At 45.3% G+C, this 23,727-nt stretch overlaps 1 protein-coding gene across 1 annotated transcript in view; it reads left to right on the forward strand.

Moving 5' to 3' along the window:
• LOC104627154 (calcium-dependent secretion activator 1) overlaps nt 1-17,547 on the forward strand; it is a gene marked incomplete at both ends in the record, with an annotated part of 77,765 nt that extends 60,218 nt beyond the window's left edge. The window contains 5 exons of the mRNA XM_010295270.1: nt 1,247-1,358; nt 5,592-5,731; nt 7,745-7,811; nt 16,108-16,216; nt 17,335-17,547. Coding sequence (XP_010293572.1) covers nt 1,247-1,358; nt 5,592-5,731; nt 7,745-7,811; nt 16,108-16,216; nt 17,335-17,547 — 641 coding nt within the window. The remainder of the gene's footprint in view (nt 1-1,246; nt 1,359-5,591; nt 5,732-7,744; nt 7,812-16,107; nt 16,217-17,334) is intronic.
• Nucleotides 17,548-23,727: the final 6,180 nt, after the last annotated feature.

Consider the following 23,727-nt stretch of genomic DNA (forward strand, 5'->3'; position numbering starts at 1 on the left):
CAGCTGACTGCTGTGTAAGGTCCGGGGATCTTTAGAAGAACCCCACGAGGATGCTCACCAGCGCAGCTCAGCTGAGCCCTCGCGGGTGTCACCAGGCAGCAGCTCCAGCTGCAGCACGCTGCTCGCTGGCACGGGAACAGGGCTCAGGAGGAAAGTCCTGGAAACTGTCCCCAAAGCTTCCCCAAGTGTCCGGGTTGAGAGAGGAAACCTCGAGGGCGACAGGCTCAGGCCCGTCGCCAGACCTCCTTCCGGAGGGCCGCAGGACTGCTGCGGCTCCCACATGCGTGGGGAAGGCGCCAGACCTCCTTCCGGAGGGCCGCAGGACTGCTGCGGTTCCCACACGCGTGGGGAAGGTCAGCTGAGAGGTGGGCTCCCCTCGGGGGCCTTCAAACGGCAAGTTCGGCCATAGGTGTCAGCAGACTGTGGCTGAAGTGAAATTCATTCACGTGGAATGAATTCGTGTTCTCTGCACACTCGGATGGCTCGTGCTTGCGGGAGCTCGGAGGTGTCCTCTAGAAACGTGCAGGTCTGCAGGGGGTTTTCGCACACTGTGGGTCATTCAGCCTCCATAGTGCTCCTTTCCACGCCATGGGACCAGCCGGGGGTGACTTATGGGGTACAAACAGTAGACAGCGGTCTCGGCTCGCTGCATAGCTGGAGAGGTGGCTACTTCCTGGCCACTGCTGTCCTGTTCCCAAGGAGCTGGTGTCCTGCTCTGCGGTCCCAGCAAACTAGGATTACTCCAGACATAATAGCTTGAACTTAAACCTGGGCTGGGCTGGAGGGCTGGGCTGGGGCTTGGAAGAGGACCCAGGTTAAACTGGGGGTTCTTCAGAGAAAGCAAACTTCACTATCAACCTGGAAAGGAGAGGTTAATTAACCAAGAGAATAGCAGAGTCATGAGCGATTGCAGATGTCCTGCGTGCAGATGTTCTCGATCCTCAACTTCTGTTGTGACTATACAGGTTGTCACTGGAGGAGACTTACTGTTCTTTCTAAATAAAATTTCTCTTAAATTTGGTTTCATGCTACTCCCAAATACTCTTTTTTTTCCCCAAAGAACCATCATGGGTTTTCCAAACATCTGTCCCACGTTTCCCAAAGAAGATAGTTAATGCCTTTGTCACTCAGCCTGGCCACTTCGGCTTGTACCAGACAGGACGTTTTCAGTTAACCATTGCATGCCCAAAGTGTAGTGCTGCTGACCTGCTGGTGGAGCTGAACATCTCTGTCCTTATTTTCACAGCTGGGGCACCCAAGGAGACTTCACGACAACACATGCGCTTCCTGCAGTGAAGGTGAAGCTGTTCACAGAGAGCACGGGAGTGCTGGCTCTGGAGGACAAAGAGCTTGGGAGGGTAAGGAGATTTTGAGTCTAATAATGTTTCCTTCTGGCCCTACTTTTCTAGAGAAATCTCTCCTGTACGGAAATATCTTTGAAACACAACATGCTCTGCTTTTTTGCCAAGCTTCAGGAGGAGGAAAAAAAGCAATCTCTCCACTGCTGGAAAGGAGTGCATCTCGCATGCTGTCTTTGTTGTGAGTTTTTAATGGCAGCATTTCAGCTGGCTGTGCCTGCACCGAGCAAAGGCAGAGGATCTTGTGTGTGATATTGGCAGTCCGGAAAGCCTTAGAAGTTGCTTACGGAAATGGACATTCCTGAAGCAGAAAAGGGGATTATGCTGAAGCAAAAAGAGGGGATTTAAGTTTGGCAAGAGAATGTTAAGCTGCTCTCATATCTGCTGAGCAGCCGGTGCACGGTTTGAGCATTTGAAAGCACTGACTGCGGTACTCACTGCAAAGGGCTTGAAATCCTGGCTTCCCCTGGGGATTGTAGCTGAACTGGTGGCTTCAGTGGGGCTGGACTGGGGAGTGAAATGTGATCTTCATTGCCCCCACCAATAGTGTTAATAGCAAAGAGCTCAGATTCCTGGGGTACTGGCCACAGATCCAACCTTCCCACCCCCTCTCTGCCCATCATATGGGACTGGGGGCCCTCCATCGCTGCAGCTCATAGCTCCAGAATATTTGTGGATGGCACTTTTCTGTGGCTTTGGGACACTTCAGTTCATCTCCATGGATTTTTTGCAACTGCAAAATTTATGTTGGCCCCAGACATAAGCGGCAGCAGGCTCCCTGTCATGCCTTCCTCAGCTCTTCAGGGGTATGAGGTCAGCATGGTGAAGACCCCATGAACATCAATTCAGGGTGAGAGAGACTGCATCTTACACACGGGCTTGGCATCTCTCGTGTCATGGCTCAGTGTGGCCTGAGCAATCTCCAGGAGCAGCCTGGACTCTGTCGGCCCTGCTCGGCAGCACGCCTTGCTCTCCACCCTGTCTTCATGACTATAGCCCAGAAAGCCATGGCCAAGTAAGCCACTGATCCTGCGGCAAGCCCAAGTACGGTATTTCCAATTATGGGCTAACCTGCTGGGATGTTTCTTGCTAACTCTGTGGCTGCTTGTGCCTTGACACAACAGAGTCTGTGTCCATACAACAAAGTTTTTCCTAGTTAACGTGGTTTTGTGTTGATCCTATTCATACAAGTGCCAAACGTTCTTTCAGGTCCTAGTGAGCTTTTGATTTAGTTTTATATCTTTATGGTGGAGAGTGCTGCATGTTATTTTGTCTCATATAATTTATGTTCATTTTAACTATTTGTGTTTTCACATTCATGGAACCTCCTTTGTTCTTGCACTTGAGAGAGAGAAGAGTTCTCTTTCTTTCTCCTCTCAATCTTCTCTTCAAAGACAGTCACAGCCCCTTCAGACTTTCCTCATCCACACCTTGATCCTTCCTTTCTCCCTGTCCTCCTCCTTTTTTGATGAAGGGGATGACCCCACTAGCTGCAGTACTCCAGCTGAAGACCTACAGTTGCTTTGCTGCACAGCATCATAATATTTTCAGGATTATTTTCAAAACCTCCTTCTTCAAACAGGCCAGCACTGGGGCTTTATCTGCTGCAGCACGCTGAGCAGAGCTTTTCACCCGGCCAGCTGCGATGCCATTCAGGGCTTTTTCCCCTGAGTGGTTACACTCGGTGTAGACCCGCTTGCTTTGTAAGCCTTGTTTCCGCTGGTAGCCAGGAGCGGTGCTGACTTTGCTGGTCTCGGGAAGCAATTAGCTGTGCATGTTGTTCCGAGAGAGACGTCAGGCCCCAAAGCAGCCCCTCTTGCCCTGAACTGCTGATGAGCCAGCCGCACCAATGTGCTTTAATTCCCGGTCCAGCAGGAAGCCATGCTTCGGCTCTGAGCTTCTGCGGGCCAAAGGAAGTGGGCCAGCAGTGGCGAGCGCGGGGAGCCGGGCGGTGATTTCCCTTGGCCCGTGGCCACCAGCGCTTTCAGTCAGCTGAACTTCAAAGGGATGCTCGGTGTTCCCGGAGCAGCCGAGAGATGACGCGTGTCTGCTCAGGCTGCATCACGGTTTCTTTTTTAATGAAATAATGAAACCGGGAGCATGTTAAGCCCCTGGTTTAGCTGTTGGAGTGGGCACAACCTCCTGCACGGAGAGAGGAGGGAAGCAGGTTTTGTACACAAAAACACCCATGCTTCAGCCGCCTTTTGAGAAGCAGCTTTGTGCTCTGCCAGGCATGTACAATGCCCACTTTCCATTGTGAGTGTTAAATTGGCAACCAGCCGGCACTCCTCGTTTCACCACTTTTATCAAAGGGAGAACTGGAAAATGCTCACAAGCCCTAAACTGCTGGATGGGCAGCTGAAAGCATGGGAATACATCCTGGCCCTATTGAAGCCGGTGGCAAGGCTCCCACAGATTTCAGCCATGCCAAGACTTCGTCTACTGAGAGCAAGGAGGGGAAGAGCCATGAATTACAACAATACCGAACAAAGTTTATGCGCCTTTTGATGAAAAGGAGTTAGAAATCAAAGTAAAGAGCATCCCAAACACTCTAAGTGGCTGCTGCCTCACTAAGAGATGGGGTTTAGTGCAAGTCTATGTGCTTGCATGGCCTGCCTTGCAGTGGGAGTCCATGGATACTGCTTGGAGTTTGGGTCCATCCATGTTTCTAACAACACGCTGTGTGGAGGACTCACTTCTCATCTTCAGGATTTGCTTAAATGTGTTTTTTTCCAAGAGTGATGCAGTAATGGCTGGTGTGGCTCAGTTATCTGTATAACTAATAACAGCTTCAGATTCTGGCCAGAGAAAGCATTAGTCTAATTCAGTAGAAGAAGTGATAAATAATGTTGATGAATAAGGGTGAAGTTGAGGATCCTCAGGCTTTGGAGGAGGCAATAAAATAATTTTTAAAATAATTTGTCAGAGGGTAATAGCATCAAGGATATTTTGGTGGAAAACAGCTCCTCGGTTGTTGATTCAGCAGTAAGGTTGAAAAGCATAGGAATACAAGATTGTAGTCTGGACTGGAGTTTGGCAGGAGCACAGACTAAGCGTGAGCAAGGAATGAGTGATGGTAGCACAGCAAATAACGAGGGTGAATGCTGCCATTTGTAAAATAATCTGCTTGCGCAAAGGTTAATGGATTTAAAAGAGATTCATCTCACTACAGGACAGTGGAGACTTGAATGAAGTTGTGCAAGGCAAAGTTAACTCTGAGAGTGAAAACATCAGAAGAGGAATGGGTGTAGGAGGGAGGGGGTTAAGCCACCTCAAAGGACACATATGAAAACACCAGAGGATGGTGGATGTGGTGTAGTTCTGGGAGAACACTCTGTGGCTCACTGCCTGAGTGAGCTGCTCTGCTTGGTAGGGGTAATGGTGAGTGGGAAAAGCACAGCTATGATCAGGAGAGTTTAATTGCCTCTTGGAGTCTTTCAGTTTCTTCGATGAGCCAGGCACTTCCACTGGTGTCCATCTGCACAGCTCCACTGCAGTCATAGGTGTTGCACTGATTTACCCCAGCTGGAGACCGTCCCATCATTTCCTCACTGCATGAAATGGAAGCAGACAGTCCTGCAGCCACTGATGTCATGACATGGGATGCAGATTTTATCTGCTGTCGTAGTGCAGTCAGACACACCAGCCTATCTAAAACATCGCCTACTTCATCCAGTCTTAACAGTAAGCAAAAAACCAAGCCAGCTTCCCCACAACGTGATAGTAGCAATAGGTGAACCATTTCAGGTAGACCTTTCTGAGCCTGCCAAACAGCACACCTCACATGGGATATGTCAGGAAGGCTGGAGGTTGACTGAATTGTTTGAGGCTGAAAGTAGGTGACTGCAGTGGGCAACTTCAGCAAAAACTTGTTGCTGGTTTGCTAATCACAGCAGTCCACCATCACGTCTAGACTGATTTACCTGGGCAGTTGCAAGTTCATTTACCATGGTCTTTCCTTAAATGATGGGAACTGATAACGCAGTTCTGTTCTATGCAACTCCATGAACAACGGCATGCTACATAGAGCAGCCAAAGAATATATGAACTAATCTCAAAACAATAAGCTGTGCTTTAAGAAAGCAATAAAAAGCCATCCTCACTGATGTGAGTAGAAATTTCCAGACTGACTTTCAGGGGAAAATAGCTCATCTGATGTGTTTTTTTTCCCCCATTAAAACCCATTTTGTGACTAATTTTTCCCTTTAACGTTGTTGATTTTGACACTTGCAGGTTGTTCTCCACCCTACTCCCAACAGCCCAAAGCAATCAGAGTGGCACAAAATGACTGTTTCCAAAAACTGCCCGGATCAAGACCTGAAGATCAAGCTTGCCGTGCGAATGGATAAGCCTCAAAACATGAAGCACTCTGGGTAAATGCTTGTCTCAATCTGAACTCAATTTGTTTTTCATGTGCATTATAAAATTTCTCTTTTTTAAGATTCTGGAAGAGAAACTCCTTTTCTCAAGTTCACAGGAGGTGAACTTCTTTATTGAAAGAAAGATAAATATAAAAATGGCATTAGTTCAGTCATTTATAATGCACTTTCCATATTCTTAGTGTATTCTTTTTAATGCATATCAGCCAAACAGTTTAAATTTTAAACAGTATTCTTCATGAAGTTGCTAGGTTATTTTTTTCCTGTAAGGAAATAATAGGTGAACTGCCCAACTCTCTTATTGAAAATGGTATAATCTTCTAAATTATTCTGTGTTTCCCTGTATTGAATTCTCAGAACCAAAAGCAAAGTGCACCTTCTGCTTGAAATAAACTCCAGTGTGATCATCATTATTTATACAGAGATACACAGCGCAATTTAATAGCAGTTGCCTGGAGTCGGACTAATGATCTGGCAGGTTAAAAGGGAAACCTCTCCCCTCCAGACATGAGTGTCAGAAGATCTGGGGCCAGGGGGATCCCTGACTGCCACCCCTGGCTTCTGCCTTCATGCCGTGTGATTACAAATTAGATCATCCTTGGGAAGATCTAGCTAACGCCATCGGCAAGGCTTTCCTCTGATTGCTCTTCAGTGCTGAGGATGTGATGAACAATAGGGAACTGTCCAGGAAAGTCACCGTTTTGATTAACTCTTTCTCCAGTATGTTTTTGGTGCTTTAAAAGTGACTTTGTTTCATTTTTATTTTCATAGTCTTTTGTTAGATTTGATCCGTTATTAGATGGTTTGGATCACTCAGCTTTATTTTAATTCCTTCTCCTCCCCCTCCTGTCTTCTCTACTATGAGAGCCAATAGCCACATGTGAAGTTTAATTTTTCCACCATGATCACAGGCACTGGGACAGTTCACCCATCATATTTGTTTCCTTGACTGCAGCTGGTAGCAACAGGGCTGAGCAGTCCTGGCTTTTCTCATGCTTTCTTCAACTAACATTTGATTTACAAGATGCTGCTTAAAACTATGTATGTGGTTTGTAATACTAGCTTGCTATCAGAACTGAGATTGTCTTTCTGTTGATGTTAGCGGCCATAGCAAAAAAGAAAATTACTTCCCTGTTCTTGAACTAGCCAAGGACCCAGTGCCCCAGCATGACTTCGAGTTCTGTGGCTTAAATATTCACCAAGAGTAGGCATAAGGAACCACTAGCATAACCAGAAGGGAATTGTTTTTCTATTTATTGAGCCAGAACTAAAGTAATTATAATGATACATAAAACATATTAATGCTGAATAATGTCCTTGTGTTTATTATTAGTCTGGTGCTGCCACTATTTTTGCCAGTGTTTGTATTACAGTGACACAGTGGCAGCTTCATCACAGCTAATTTTGACATTAATTTTAGAAGTTAGTTCTTCCTTTGTAGAAAACAGTAAATTCACTCCTCAGAAATTATTCAGTTTGCTTGAATATCTGTAGCCAAGCAATTTCTAGGAATTCATCTTAAGCTGTTCAGTGAAGTGGTCTGGTTTAGTCAGTCCAGTGGATACTGGGACCCAGGTACCAGTTTTGATGCAGTAAGTATCCCTCTCTGACAGCTCCCCTCAGTCAAATGGTTTTGTGAAGGCTTAAAGCAGCATTTGAGGTTTCTCTTCCCTATTTTTTTCCATTGCAAATGTATTCTTCACCCATCCGACCATGTCGTAGCTATTAATGGGCTTCTAAATTCTTAACAAGTTGTGAAAGACAAAGAGGAAGAGAGAATTAATACTGTGTAACATTAAGACTCTGGGAGCTTTTTGTGTCGCTTTCTTTACAGATTATTTGTTCAGGCTAGAAATAAATATATTCGTCAATGCTGCTGAGCTTAAGTCTTGTAATTGCTCCTGCTTGTGTATTAACTTCAGTTTCTAGGTGTGAAGAAAACATACTGAAAAACAAGAGAACAACATATAGTCACTTGTGTACTGAATTCACCTATTCTTCTCCTAGATATTTATGGGCCATTGGTAAAAATGTTTGGAAGAGATGGAAGAAACGATTCTTTGTCCTGGTCCAGGTAACAGATTTAACTAGAAGTGATCTTAAATCACAGCATGCAATATTTAAGTCTTTGTTCTGACTATTTCAGCGTTGTATAATTGATGCAGAGCTGTGGTTCTGTGTAGGGTGTCTGTTAAGTCATGGATTTTTTTCTAAATGTATACAATTTCTCAAGGATGTCCCAGCTGCAGACCTCTAGCCGTGAGTTTCCTGATGCAAATGAATGTTTGGTGAAATGGAGAACCAATTTTAGTGAGGAATTGATAATATGAGGAGGAAGCTCGGTCTGCCTTGGCTGGAGGTACTTGGGTGCAAATGCTTCCTCTTGAACCTCCAGGTAAAATTTGAAGTCTATTGAAATCTGCAGAAGTTTCATCAGAGTTAATATTTCGTTCTTGATGTTTATCTTGCCTTCACGTTCATTACTGCCTCTCATTGTCTGCAGCTGTCATCGACTATTTTGCGATGTCTTTCTTCCTTTTTCGCCCTTTTTTTTTTTTTAACTTTCTGCCCTCACGGTTTCAGTAGACCTGTATATTTGGCTATGGTTAAGAATTTCAAAGAAACAGGCAGAAGATGTCCCTGTGACCTAAAAGGATCTGGTCAGTACTTGGTATGTTAGGTCTTTCCTCACCTTCCCAAGGGCAGCTGAAACCACTGCATTGGCCACAGAATTGTTGGGGCCCCAGTTTGAGCAGCTCCGTTCTCACAGGAACCAGATAAAGCCACAGAGTCCATCTTGGGTCCATGTCTCTCTCCTTCCCCTCTGGGTTCCCCAGGATATGATGTGTCCACATATGAGAAATAAAAGCTTTGTGCAGGGTCCTGTGATGAAAGCAACACAGAGATGCTCTGATGGAATAACATGGGATCCAACTAAGATCTTGTGTCAGCAAAGACAAGATCCAAAGTGATCAAGTCAGCAGGTGAAATCCCACTGCTGATGAAGCAGATGGCAGGTCTGCTGCAGAGGGGCTGGGATTTTGCCCATGTGTAAGAACTGAGATGGTGCAAACCAGGTGCACCAGGCTCCACATTTCAGATGGAACATGCTTGTGTGCTGGCTTTCCTGTGCTGGTAAGGGGAGTTGTCCACACGGTCCATCTTCCACTTTAGACAGCTGGCTTCTCAGGTCCTAAATCACCCGGTGTAAATGGGTTAATTATCACTTCAAGTTCAACTGGCTCAGTAGGAAGCTTAATTGCATTCCCCATTTGTCCATCACTGCTGGCTTCCATAGTGCTAAACTGTGTGGCAGTTCAGAAAATCCATTCTGCCGAGGTAAAAGGGATTTATGATGTGTGTGACCCATGTAAGTAGGAGTCCATTTGGAGAGACCAGTTGAGTACCTAGTCTAATAACCAAGTATGATCAGCAGCGATAGTTTAAGTGCTTGTTTTGTGCTCCAAATGGGGTCAAAATGGCCACAGAATTGGGCAAGTTAGTCTAGAGCAGCCACAGGAGAAGCCTCTGTCAGCCCAAGCAGTATACTTACATTTAGGTAAAAGTGATGGATTTAGGATCTGTGTAATCCATTCCTAGAAGCATCTGGTTTGTCTGTTTGTCTGTCCCTCTGTGCAGGGACTGGCCAGGTCCCTGGTGAGGTAGGGGTGCTTGGCACCTTGCAGGGGAACCCAGCGTCTTGCAGAGCTAGACCGCTGGATCTAAATCCCAAACTGTCTCCTGGGTAAGAAGCGGCAGAGGCCATAATGAAGGAAAAGCCTATTGGGAACATTGTGCGGTGACCCTGTTCTTAGGCAAGCGTTGAGGGATTGCTTTTCTCTGTATGTTTCCTTTATTATATACTGAAATGAAGTTAAGTGCTTGTGGCAGTCTGTGATCACCTATAGAGCAACTAGTATTGCTTTTCCCTGAGAGACAATTCATTCCTATTAGACCAAGTTCTCAGTCCCTTTTTCCCTGTGAACAGGGACTCTCCAAAGCAAAGAATCTTCTTTCCTAACATAGCTTCTCCCATAAATAAACCTATTGATACTCTTCTGTGCAAGGGTTTGCAGGTTTGGACATGGATTCCCATGTCTCTCTCCAGGTGCCTTTCTTCTGGCCATTCTGTGTGGTTGTAATCACTTGTCTAGTTTTCAGTTGCTATATATTCTCCAGCTTGCTGTGGAATTGAAGCTCTCAGAGTTATTCCATGTTTTCTCATGTTACTAGGTCTGTATTCGTCAGTTGGCATATAAGAGCAGAATTTGGCCAGAAAAGCAATTCATTTGAATAAGATGAGCAGACTTTTGCCCCCAGAGAGTCTCTGTAGCCCACCTCAGAAATTCCAGCTGCCACTGCAGCTTCTCTGTTATGCTACCGTTTGTTCAACATTTGGTGCAATGTAAAGTGTTCTGCCGTACATCAAATATAAACAAGAAACACTCTCTATGCAGTCCCTCAGATGTAGTTTGAGCATATTGAACATGTCAGCAGGCAATAAAGATGGAATAAAAATACTTTGCTGTCCGTATGTTTGTCATTTGCTTTTCATGCAATGCAAAGGATGGGTGCCGGTACGAGCAGGGATTGGCAGCAAAGGTGTTGATGTCCAGAATGCTCTGAACTAGGCTAAACCACAGACAGAAAATAGCCCCGGCAGGAAGGTGAGCTGGCTCCGTTTTGTAAAGAATGGACAAGGAGCAGCCCCTGTTTCAGGAGCTCACTTGTCCGTACCAGGCTCCTCCTTGCACCAGAGCTGAGAGATGGAGTCCAAACCATAAAGTCCATTTGAGATATAGTGGTCGGGTCAGTCCGTCACACTGCCAAGAGGGCAAAGCTGTATGTTCAGATGAATAACTAAACGTTTCCTTTCTGACCCCTTGTCTCTGTGACTTCCCTGTAGCATCTTCTCTTGCAGCTCTGTCTCCCTTCCCTTGCAGAGTAACCTCCTCCCCCTGGTCCTGTGCCCCCTCCTGCCCCTCTTTCCCCATTTCACATGGACGCAGCCTCAGTTCCTTCAATGCTGTTGGGTGGTACCACTCTGCCTTCTGCTACCAGCAGTTAAGAAATTCATGGTAATAAATACTCAAACTCTTCATAACCATCTAAAGACGGCACAAAGGTGCCAAACTGCATGGGCGGCACCGAGGAAGGTGTTGATGATGGCAGTTCATCTCTTTTGTGTCAGCGATGCCTCGCCGGTATGAACAGAGGCTTTGCGTGCATACGTAGAAAAAGGAGCTCTGCAGGGAGCATTTCCAGTGCTAGCTGGCTTCTGTTAGCCCTGGTGAGAAGCGGAAAGGAGCAATACTGCCTTGTAATTTGGGTGGAATAATCTCTCGCACCTTCTGTGCGAGTGTATCCGTGAGGGCTGTACAGGAGAGGAGATGATTTGTTTGGGTGTAGAGGGTGAGAGTGGTTCCTTTGTGCCATTGCTAGAACGGGCTCACCCCTCCAGTGCATGCATTGCTGGGTGGACTTGGTTCAAGCCCTCGGGGAAGGTTTGCAGCATGGTGTGGCCGGCAGAGCTGGTGCATACGCTCCTTCAGCATGCACCATGCGTTAAGAGGGGATAGTTTTCTCTTTCGAATGAATCGCAGTCCTCTCTGCACGCTGCCCACCCTCCTCATAGACACCCTTTGAGATGAGCAGCAGAAGAGCAGAATACTGATTAGATGTAAATTACATGGCAGAGACTCGTTACTTGCCTAATTTTAAATCCTGAGATATGCAGCGTGAAAGTGATGGCAGAATATGGCCCTGAGCTTGGATGGAAACGGTCCGCAGCATCACAAGCGAGGAAAATGCTTCGTAAAGGCAACGGTAACACCAGTGGCAGTGGTAAGCGAAAGCCATGGAGCAATTTAGGGCAAAGTTCTCTGTGACTGGTTAGGAAAGAAAATGTACATCCACCACAGATGCTGTAAGTTGCTATATCGACATACAATCCACAGCATACACATTTCAGCCAGTTTGCCAGTTAGACCCTCAATTGTGCAAAAGCTGGGATTTTTGATAGCTGACAGAGCTTGTATTAATTCTGTGCAAGGTCTAGTGTGCTGTACTGGCAACAACACTATTGTTGGTTCTGGTGGGTTTGTTGGCTTTGTGATAGGAAATTTCTATAATGATTCTTAAGGGCAAGTGAATTAATTACATTGAGATTTCAGACTGAATCTGTTCTTCTCTTGTCATAACCCCATTTCCGTGCTCTGGCAGCATATGGGAAGTAACACTCCATGGTACCTGGATGACATGTCTGCTGAGTAGCTTGAAGCAGTTTTCAGCTGATTGTGTCTGATGGTGTTTGCAGAATGTTGTTGGAACCAAATCAACTCTCTGCAGATTAAAACCAGTTGCAGTGTCTACGCCTGGATCTATTGTTCTAGTGACAGACTCCTTGAACTCATTATAAATTAGACTAACAGTGACAGTTCCTGCTTTTAGCAAAACTCAGCTGACTCGGGATAAAATGAAATTAAGTAAGTGTTCAGTAACTCCAAATAACCAACAGAATTTGAAAATAATTCAGCAAAATTGCTGTGTATCACACCAGCGGTCCTAGGCTGCGGTCCTCAAGTCAAGGTAAATGACCCGTAGCTGGTCCCCATAATCATATTAAATCATGTTTTCAGTTAGACCCTCGCTGAGAACTGGGCATATGTGGTGATTCTTGAGAAACGTTGAGTGCTGACAATAAATACAAGATGTTTGGGAACTGCTGGTTAAATAGATGCCACAGCTCGTTACACTTGGCTATGGTAGGTCCTGTACGTCCCGTCCGTACTCACGCAGGATGACTTCCCGTCATGCAGCCCTGCCCGAAGAGAGTACACGCACACCTCCTGCTTGAAGGAAGAAGTTAGGACAACTGCTCTGTGCAATTGTTTAGGGCTGGATGGATGTGCTGAGATGTGAAAACTGTTGTTTTCACATTTGTTTCTTTAAGCTAGATCATTTCCTCTGCTCATTTGTGTCAGGAAAGGGCTCGGGAGGCAACGTACAGCTGCAACCAGAGGACAAGAGTCTCCCATCAAAGTGGAAAGCTGTATTACAGCTGGCAGTATCTTAGCACAGTTTCTCTCCCTTGGGACAAAATGCATGCTGTTAATCTAGGAAAGGTCCATTTAAGAATTTAACCCAAGTGGGGTGGTGTTATGTCAACAGTGAGAAAGGGGGAGGCAGATGACTGAGCTCGGAGTGTGAGGGACGACAATTAACAGATTTGAGCAGGATCCTGGGGAAAGCGGTGCTCGCTAGAGCAGGAGTCTCTGGTGGAAAAACAAGGACGAAGTCAGGACTGGTTAATACATATCTACTGTATTTATTAATCAGTCAGATTATATAGCTGGTGACAGAATATGGTCGAGTGCCAAGAAAGTCAGATCTAATTTAGCAGCCCAGGAATAGTGAACTTTGGCATTTGTCTCCTGCTGTCTGCTTCCCCTCTCCTGAATTTCTTTGTCTTTTTCTCTTTTTTCCCCACGTTCTTTTCCTTCTGTTCTTTTGTCTTGAAGTATTTCTCAAAGCGTTTTCCCTTTTTTGTAATGAGCCAGCGAGGGCAGCCTTGGATTATTTCCCTTCTTTTAGTTTTGCTCAGTTCAGCTTCCTTAGATGCTCCTTTCCTGGCCCTCATCGAGTCCCTGGATGAAATCCCAGCTGCTTTGAGAGTTTGTCCCTCACTGGGCAGAGATTTCTCCTCTGTCTTCCTTCAGTTTCCCCTGTCTCTGTGTTTTTTCCAATTACTCAAACCATTCATCTTGCCTATCCCATCTGCTCGCTCGCTTTCGTACTCAGCTATGGTTCGGTGTGAACTCAGCAGGCGGTAAGATTAATTTCTGCTATTAACTGTTTCACTTGCCTGGCCACTTCTAAGCTTCTACAGAAAGCAGGCTCTGTAAAGCGCGATATTTTAGAGGACTGATGAAAGGCAAGCTGCAGTCTCCACTTGACCCTACAGTGCTGCTCAGGAGTGAAGCACGATCATGACATACTGAGCTTTCTAGATGTGTTGTTGGTTTTGCTTTGTCACCGCTCATAAATGGAAGGAGCCACATCGCACTGGTAGCCAGGGAATCAGCTTCTTTCTGACCCCAAGCAGTAAACGCTTTAGGCAGCAGGATAGGACAGACAGGCTGGTATGCCCCTCCTTGAAGTCGGTAGCTCGAGTTGTTTGCGTGCAGGCGCTCCGCATGGCACAGTTGGCACCTTTTCCAGAGGCCATCGATAGCTGCCTCCTCCCTCCAGCCTGATCCTAGCCTGCCTCCTGCCAGCAGGCTCTTGGGCAATCCTCGGCTTGGGCTTCACACTTGGGCTGTGTTAGTAGAGAAGTAGGACATAAACCAGATCAGCCCTGGCTTATCGCACGTTGTAGACCCACCTGTAGGTTTCTCTTAGAGGTCTCTAATGACGTAGGGAAGCTTTTTCCAAGGAGATCGTGTGAATGCCAACAGGAGAGACCAGTTTACTTCACCTCTGTCCCAGGAGGGCTACACCAGAGCCTACTGTCTACATCTGTCTTTTATAACTTTTAACATGAGAAGTATAAACTCTGAAATGCCTGCGTGTGTTTCCATACATTACTGTTGTGTTGGTATGGTTGGCTTATTGGTAGGGATTAAGAATATTTTCTGGGTCCAAAGGTGAGAGGAGTTATTTGTGCATGAAGAAGAGACTGAAATTCATACCTCACTTTCAGGGTCAGAGAAGAAGAAACTGAACTACTGAATGAATTTTACCTGTTGCTATAGAGCGTACAGGAGAAGAAAAAAACATTAGTTGTATTAAAATTTTCGATCAATGTCAGCGTAGGTTAGCACTGACTCATTTCAGAAATTAAATTTATCATGCAATCCCTGAAGTTCAGGCTGTCTAACACAGAGAAATCAAATCCTCACCGCTCAGATGAATTCTCCAGGATCTTACCATAAATAAAGCACATTCAGGAGTTTGTCCAGGAGATGGCAGCAATATACTGCAAGTGTAACTGAATGAACACTGCGGGAGTCGGCTGAATATTGTGCTGTGGGGCACTAGATTATTTTTAGATTTCTTCGTGTTAATCTTTTTAATTTTTGTGTTGCCGGTACGACGTTATGCATTCAAAGTTCATAGCAGAGAATATGCACTGGTGTGCTCCTGCTATTGGTCTGCTACTTGTCAATCTTTTCGTCAGTGCTGGTAGTTTTAAGGAGGATGCAAGATGCTTGAAGCATCACTTTTAGTTTTACTCCCACAAATGTGTTAATGATAGGGTTTATTCTTAGGTGGCTTTTGGAGCTGTTCCTGGAGGAAGGCAGGGTGCAGGCAGGGCTGCTGAGAGCAGGCTGGCAGCTAGCAGAAGCCCATAGAGGGCAGCAATATACCGAGCGCCGGCTGGGAGACGCTACGCCAGTAGACGAGTGCCCCGACTTAAATAAATGACATTTTATTAGCGATAGATGCCACCAAAATAGGTGCTGCATGTGTATTTGTAGCTGAGCGATTTGTCTGGAGTTTGGAGGCAAAATCCCCCAGCCCAGCCATTCGCCTGCCTTTCAGGATCTTTCCTCACTTCCGAAAAATGACGACCACCATCCATCGCCACCCACCAGAGTTTCAAAGTTTCCTCCAGAGGTCAAGAAAATGTCCAGACTAATAAAATTACGTCAGGCGTCCAGGATGTGACACAACCTTAACAAAGTCATTTGAAATCATTTGACAGTAAATTTCCCCGTGAGTTCCTAGCCTGGGGCACGGAGAATCCTCTCCTCTCCTCCCTGGTCGAGCTTCTCGCCGACCATCCAGATCGCAGCACGCCGAGTACGCGCGGGGTCTTGATGCAGCCTGATGGCCTCCCAAAGGCGATTTGGGAGCCTGGCAGAGCCCCCGCAGCTGAGTCGGCTTCCGTCAAGAGCTTGACATTGAATGTATCGTGTCATGCAGATGGTACCTCAGAGGAGTGAGAGCTGCCATTTACAGCACTGATGACAACAACTGCCGAGATCAGTGGGATCTTAAGATTGCTTTAATATGACTGGCACCTCGCAATTTAGCTCACATTGTTTGTGACAGGGTGTCACTCTTGCACTTGTCTGGGGATGAATGATAGAGGGTTTTTAAAGCGTGGAGCTTCCTCTTTTGGAGGAAATTAAACCGCTGTATGTACTGATGCAGAGAATTAGATGCCTGCCGCAGCAGGGTGCGTTAAGAGCTTTGTAAAAGCCCGGTAAAAAGTTTAGTCTGTCTCATATGGGCAATGACCACCAAAATTACCCCACACCCCCTCGGCCCCTGCAAAGACACCGTCAGCCTGCGGCATTTGTAAGCGCTTTGGATTGCCGTGTCGTGATCACCCGGTGCCATCTTAGCTTTGTGATTTTCTTCAGGTTAGCCAATACACATTTGCTATGTGCAGCTACCGGGAGAAAAAAGCTGAACCTCAAGAGCTGCTGCAGCTCGACGGATACACTGTGGACTACACCGACCCACAGCCAGGTACGGGGGCTTCGACAGCTCGCTGCTGCGCCCGCGGGTGCTCGTGCTCGCCAGGCTGCGTACAGCTCCCAAACGGGAGTCCTCTCTCTCCCCCTGCCTGCAGCTGAACTGTGATCAGCATTATTGTAAATATGTTTGTGTTTATACTGATCATTAGCTATGCATGACTTTACTATAAATAGATCTAAGGAATTGAGCTAGGAGTTGCACCAGAGGAGGGAAAGACTCCTCTTCTCCGGGGAGCCTAAGTGAATTAGACACTTAAATCCCCATGAAATTTGATTGTGAATGGAATGCTCAAATTGAGTGATGATCCTAATCTGTGCCTTCAGATTATGTTCCCTAAATAAAAGGTTAGCAGCTATACCTGTATTGTGGAAAATATTTATGGGACCAACCCAGCACTTTTGCCTGCCCCATTTTCTCTCTGATAGATGTGAGTGGAAGGGGCAGGGGCAGAAAGCCCCCCGGTACCCGGGGATACCTGTTGTGTCCATGGCGCTGAGACCCTTCTTCAAGTGGAGGAGCACCACATTGCTTTTATTTCAATAGGGCGACACCTTGAGCGTGGTGATCCTCACCATGCCCTGGATAATGATATCTCCAGAGGAGATGAAGAAAGACATAGTGGGTTGGTTGTCAAGGCCTTGATTCCAGGTTAATTCTGATGTTAGGGAGATGGGAAGATGAGTGCTGAATCAGGGCAAAGACAGAAATAAGCACATTACCCAAGCACCTTTTGTGCAGTGTAAGCACTGATGCCCTCGCTCTAATGGGAAACCTCCCACCACATCCCCACAAAACTCATTTTTGATGGGACTCCAGCGGTGCAACCCGCATGGGACCTGCACCAACGGGACTGGAGGTGAGAGAAGCAATTAATCAGAGTGTGTTGGAGCATGTTTTAGTAATCACGGTGCAGGGTGCTACCTGGGGACCTGGTGGGTTCCCTCACAGGTGAGTTTGGTGCAGGGGAGGAGACTGAGCTCAGCCACGAGCTGGGGCAGCATGGGGCTGGCTGGGGATGCCCGGGGCAGCGATGGGGTGGGAAGCTGGGGGAGATCCCCTGGCTGGCCTCAAAGTCTGCGAAACTCTGTTGTCGCTTCCTCTCCTGCCAGGTTTGGAGGGCGGCAGAGCATTCTTCAACGCTGTGAAGGAAGGCGATACGGTGATTTTTGCAAGTGACGATGAGCAGGACCGTATCCTGTGGGTCCAAGCCATGTACCGAGCCACCGGCCAGTCTCACAAACCTGTGCCGCCTACCCAAGTGCAAAAGCTAAATGCTAAAGGAGGAAATGTACCCCAGCTAGATGCCCCAATCTCTCAATTTTGTAAGTAAATACGTTCTCCTAGAGAGCAGAAGTCTTTGATGGAAAGATTTTCTGCACTGATGTAAACCAATATTTGCACACATGTTTCTGACTCCAAAATGAAATTTTTTTCATTATCATTAAGCTGCTTTTTACATCAGTGGATCCAGAAGCAGTTAACCTGTGTGTTTAGCACAACCAAACCCAAGAAACAAAATTCCTTGGGGACCTTGTCAATGAGTATTTTAAAGTGCAATACTTGATGGAGGAGAGACTGGGATCTGAGAGCCTGAGACGCAGCTTGCTTTCTGCAGACACACGTTTTACCCACATACAATAAACTGCACACCCAGATCAGAGCGATTCATTAGCGCCATTAGCTGTCTATCAAATGCATCATGTGCTCAGCACTACAGGTGCAAATCTTGCAAGTATGAAATGCACACACAAAAAGAGGTCTCCTGTTGAATATTCAACTGTGGGAAAACATATGGTATTTTTAACAGGTTGCTTTGCAGGCCAGTTAGATGTGAATTTAAAGCAATCATCTTTTAAGTCGTAGCTGTGCTGCATGTCCTGTGCAGTTATACCCAGTTTGCTTAATTTGAAATTTAGAGCAATTTCTTTTGTCTTGCAAATGTAATTTGATTATAAACCAGACAAATGCCTCCTCGCTCATTTTTCCTGAAGGTCTCGATCACGCGTCTGGAGCCCCTTTGTTATGTAACATACAGCAGTTCTTGCTAGTTTCAGCAAAATTTAAGAATTTGTACCATTACATCATGTAAGCAAAATAAGGAAAAGTGGTAAATATTAGCAGATTCTTCTAGTTAAATCAGATTTTGACATTGAAAATAGTCTCTGTAAAGCTGTTACGGAGTATTTTGTTGTAAGGAACTCAGAAAATCCGCCCCTTACTTATCAATATCATTTGACTGTCTTTTATATTGGTTTAACTCTATATTTTATGGCATAGTCAGTATTTATAGAAAATAACAGTGCAAGACATACAACTGTACAATCAATGTTACAGAAGAAAACCTCTGCTTGCTGCTTTTTTTTTTTAGTATCCTCCACATGCCTGCATATTTTGGACTCCCTTCTACCTTGCATTGCAGCTGCTGTCAGTGAGACGTAGCATGATGCAGCGTGGTAAACCTATAGTCAGCATTTTCATTTCAGTGACCCTCATCCTCTTCGTCCCAGTCAGGTCACTGACTTTGGGGATGCAAGGTGTAAAGGATCGGTGTCGGGCAGGAAGGATGCCTCTCAGAAAGCCAAAAAGGGAGGTGGGAATTGGCCTCTGGTAAGTGGGATGTTTGCAGCCTGTGATTAGCCTCTAGACCTGGCTGAGTTGAGCTGACCTGGGAGCACTCCCAGGGATTGTGTGTCCTCTGCCCAGAACGTTTAGTCAAAGAGTTCTTGGAAATAGCAGGCACGGGTCCTTCTACTGCTGCTTTTTTACATGCTAAAAGCCTTCAAAGTGTAGCAAGGGAGAGCGGCAGAGGGGTGCTGCTTGTGGCTCCCTCTCCCAACAGGCGACGCTGAATGATGCTCTTAGCTGTGTGGTTGGTGCAAAAAGGATGCGCTCCTGCTCACCCCAGGATGGTCCCTGCGGATTGGGGTGAGGCCAGCGAGAGAATGTGAAACTGGGGAAGCACCTTTTTTTGCAGACATCAGGCCTGGAGAATATTTCTGCTGGGTAAATTCCTGATGTTTACAGAGTTTTCACTTTGCCAGACCAATACGTGAGGTCAGGTGAAGGGTCCCTTTCCCAGACACAGCCTAATTGCCTGGCAGCAGCTGTAGCTGCCGGGAGTTTGGGGAGGGAAAGGGGATGCCAGGGGCTGTGGACCTTCGGATGTGTTGTCCCCATGCATAGCCAGCGCAGTGTGCGTGGAGAGAGCTGAACCCCCCTGCTTAGCTTACCTGGGATGGAGAAGGGGCAGCTGATTTGTCCTAGTCCTTGCCAGGGAGCAGTGAAGTGAGTGACTGAGCCCGGGAGTCCGCTCTGCATCTAACTGCAGCCCAGCACCTCCACCAGAGACTTGTGCTGCTCGTGGTCCCGCAGGCTGTGTCAGCCTGGCTGTGCTCAGAGCTGTAGCAGTGCCACAGGTTTGACCTTGCTTTCTCCCATCTCACTTGCCTGCCAGGAGGCAGGGATCCCTCATCCTCACTTCTGGTGAAAATAGCCGAGATGTCACCCTCTGGTGCGCCCAGGGCATCTGAGGGGGTCAGGATCTGAACTCAGGTTCTCTCGCTGGTTCTCATGCCGATACCAGCTCCAAATCCTGATTATTTGTCTTCTTTTGTGCCGCCACCCTCTTTCCATCCACAATGTGTTTTCCCCATAAGCTGGGCAGCTTCAGGCTCCCCTTTCTGCTGCAGGCACTGGGAAACCCTCTTGGTTGTGTTGTGCCAAAGCGTGGAAGGGGGAAACCAGTTGGCTCCTCAGTCTGATGATGACTTGCTACTTCAGCGTCCTCTGGGCTAATGTGTTTTGTCCTTGGTCTTCCTTCCTCCTCCTCCGTTGGACCTAGATCCCTCTGACAGCTCTTTGTGCACAGGACCGTCATCTTACAAGAGGAGGAGGGCAGCACGCCATAGTACACCTTCATCTCGATAGCAAGACCTACTCATTTTTCATATTTCAATGTTTGTACGTGGCAATGCTCATTGCAAAAGTCGTTGGACGCAGCAGTTAAATAATCCGAAGCAGAAGTGAGTCATGCATGCCACACATGATGGCTTGTCGGGAGCCTTCAATGCACAAATACATATCTCGGCTCCTTCAGTCTTGAAATTCAAACATATCAAGTATTGCATTTTTAAAAGGGTCTTGGTTTGTTATTGGGTTTTTTTGGCTTGGGTTTTTTTGTTTGGTTGTTTTTGGTTTTTTCCCCTGCAGAAAGGTAAGGACTTTTGCAAGACATTTTATTCTTGTACATTTATCTTTATACTTGTCATTTTTTTGTGCTTATTAGAGGCTATGGTGAATGAGGTTAAGCCATTTGATGAGTAACTGTTGTTACAGCTTTCATGTCGTAGCAGTCCGAGATGGCACATGCGCATGCATGCACGTGCAGAGAAAATCCAGCCCTCTGCTCCTGTGATGGAGCTGTCTGTCAAACAGAAACTTGAGAAGAACATATTTTGCTTTTGGGGAAACTTGGGAGAAATAGTGAATTCATTTGGTTCCCACCTCTTTTGACTTAGTAAATACAAACTTCGAGCACCACTCAAATTCTCATCGGCAGTTCGATAGCAGCACTTGACTCGGCAGTGAACAGACAGCTCCGAAACAGGGTGGAGTTTATTTTATTTGCAATTTACGTACTGAAAAAAAAATAGATCCTGCTATTCATTAATTTTTGTATGACTCTACAATTCTTTTTATGTGGGTGAACAATACCTGTTAGAGTGAAAGGTTTTGCTTTTTTTATTTTGCTACAATTTGAAAGAAAAACTCCATTCACGCAAAGCTGTGCTTTTCTCCAATGTTCGCATTATAAAAGAAAAAACCCAAAACTGTTCTTGTTTACTGTTGAAATCATGCACAGTATTATAGTCAATAATGCTGCCAATACATATTACACCTTTTGGCAATATTTAAGCTTCATAAAAGTGGTCACTTGTCTGAAAGCACCAATCTTTGTTCATTCTGTGTTAGTGATACATCCAACAAAATTCCCAAACATGCTGAATGTTCTTTTTTTTTTTTAAACCCTTTTCTTTTTAACACGAAAGATTGGTCTGTACTTGTTTTACGTATCACTTGTGGTTATATTTTATTTTTTAATGTCTGTTTATATTTAATGACTGTTAATCACACCATATACAAAGAGTTGGTTGTTTCAAGAATTTGTAATGATTTGTTCCCCCATAATAAGTAGTGAGGTTTATTGAGCTGCTTAAGAAATTTTCAGCTGTAAGTTTTGGTTTTTTTGGTTGGTTTGATTTTCTTTAAGTTTCTTTTTCATTCTTTGCTTGAACCCAAGTATTTAGCTGCTAGGTTAGGGCTCCTGTCTGCTTTCCTGAGCCTTGTTGCTAGTCTTTATGTTATTCTGGTTTGTTCCTTCTTACCCTGCTAACTTCTAGCTGGACTCAAGGGTAAGTGCTTCCCTGTAGCTAGCACAGCTCAGATAATCAGACTAGATTATCTGACATATGCAATGTGCTTTTTTTTCTCTTAAATCTTTCTCATGTTTAGATTTTGTAGTACAAACTTTCCATGTTATTTTCCTGAATTGAGGTTTGAAATGTAAGTTTCCATACTGAAATTAGGATGCATGTGATGTTTGCATAATTGCCTTCTCTCCCTGGCTTTCACATTGGCATCAAGTGATCCTCTTAGTAAAGCCAATCATTAACATTTCTATTTTTCATTCCAAGATGTAAATATTAATTAACATCACAATAAAACTGCAAATAATACCTTCTTTTGTTTCATGGAATTTACATCTAGTTGACTGCTTCCTGCCTGAAAACAGATCATTTTGCACTCTGACAATATCCTTTCTCTCCGTGCCGATGATTAGCTTGGTGCGGCGCACCAGCGTGCGGGGCTAACGTGGACGCCTCAAAGCGTAGAAAGGTAGGGCAGGAGACCCCAAGAGACCTAGACAAGGTGCAGGACTTCACAGGAGCCCCCCAAAAACCCCTCTGCATATGCCTTGTGAAAACAAGCCTGAGTCATCGAGGTTTGATAGCTCCCTCTCCCGTAAACTCAGTAGGGGATGATTTCGGGAGCAACAGCAGCTCTCTGGGCCACCCCAGGTTTGGAGATGCTGACCCACTCCGACTTAAATACAGTAGTCAGGAGGTGTGCTGCTGTTCCCCCAAATGATCGTGAGTTAATGTTTTCGCGTGGGTCTCAGTCACCGATCGAAGCAATGCTTCCCAAAGAATAATCCAGGGGAATTATTATTTTACCCTTTCCCACTGGAAATACCTACTTTGAAAAAGATAAAAGCACAAACTCATGCGGTGAAAGAGCTTCTCCTTAGTCGCTGTTTAGTCTTAAATCCATCCGGTACAAATCCTTTACTGGTGTTAAAAGCTGCTTCTCTAATACCTGGTGCGTGCCTGCTTTCCTTAGGAGGGAACAGCATCCGTGGGTCATGAGAGCTGGCAAATATGTATCCAGAGTATCTGAATGCAATTATGAGAAGGAACAGGCGGTGTCATCCCTCCTGGCCATCAAACGAGACTCTTTTTTTTTTCTTCTTCCTCCTTTTGTTTCTTTTTTCTTCCTTTTATTTCTGTGTGTGAGTATGTGCGTGTGTGTATAAATATACCCCCGGGTAGCAGGCAGAATTCCTTCTCAGCAGACACTTTCTTTTTTCTTTCTCTTTTTTGTTTTCTAAATGTTTGGATTTCCAAAGAGGATTCTTATCAGACTTTGCTGCAAAAAAAAAAAAAAAAGTTTAATTTGATGGAAATACAGATTTTTGCCACTTTGAAAGAAAGAAAGAAAGAGTGAATGAATGAATGAACTTGGGTTTGGCAACATTACATGTATTTGCACTACAATGCATTGCTATCCTATTAGATTATTAGTTTTGTGCTTTAATTGCTTTATTTTTTTTTAGATAGTTAGAGATATCATGAGAACGCTGCTGTGTCTTCTGTATTGTCAACTTGCAGATGCTTCATTGCAGGAATAAAAAAAACAGAATTAAAATGTTAATTCAGTTCTCACATAACTTGCATGAATTTAAAACTAGCCTGTAAATCACTTCTACATGCTTTAAGAAGCATGGGACTCTAACATACAAAAGACAAATTCACAGGTTTCCGCAGTCATCCAATTCAAAATATTTTTAAATAGTTATAAAAATGCTGTGAAACAACGTTTTATATTATAAATAGCTGTTCTAAAACTGTGTTTTTAACTTGCCACATAAGGAATTATGTAAGTGCATACTACAAATTCTTATTCATTTAACTACCAAACATTAGATAACTTAGATTTCAATTCAGTTCCTAGTGTGTCTGGTGATTTACAGGAACGTTCGTAATCGTTTATTAAAATTGTAACTCGAGCAGAAGAGAATTTGTTTGCAGCAGGGGAAAAGCCATAAAACACAGGAATAAACAGCTGATTAAATTTAAAGCTATCTTCTAACGTGGAATAGTACGAAGAAGAAGAGTAGAGCTCTTAGATACCCAGCCGAGGGGCGAGTTCAGCTGCAGCGGCCG

This window comes from Phaethon lepturus, unplaced genomic scaffold (genome assembly GCF_000687285.1).
Source record: "Phaethon lepturus isolate BGI_N335 unplaced genomic scaffold, ASM68728v1 scaffold17869, whole genome shotgun sequence".
NCBI lineage: Eukaryota > Metazoa > Chordata > Aves > Phaethontiformes > Phaethontidae > Phaethon > Phaethon lepturus.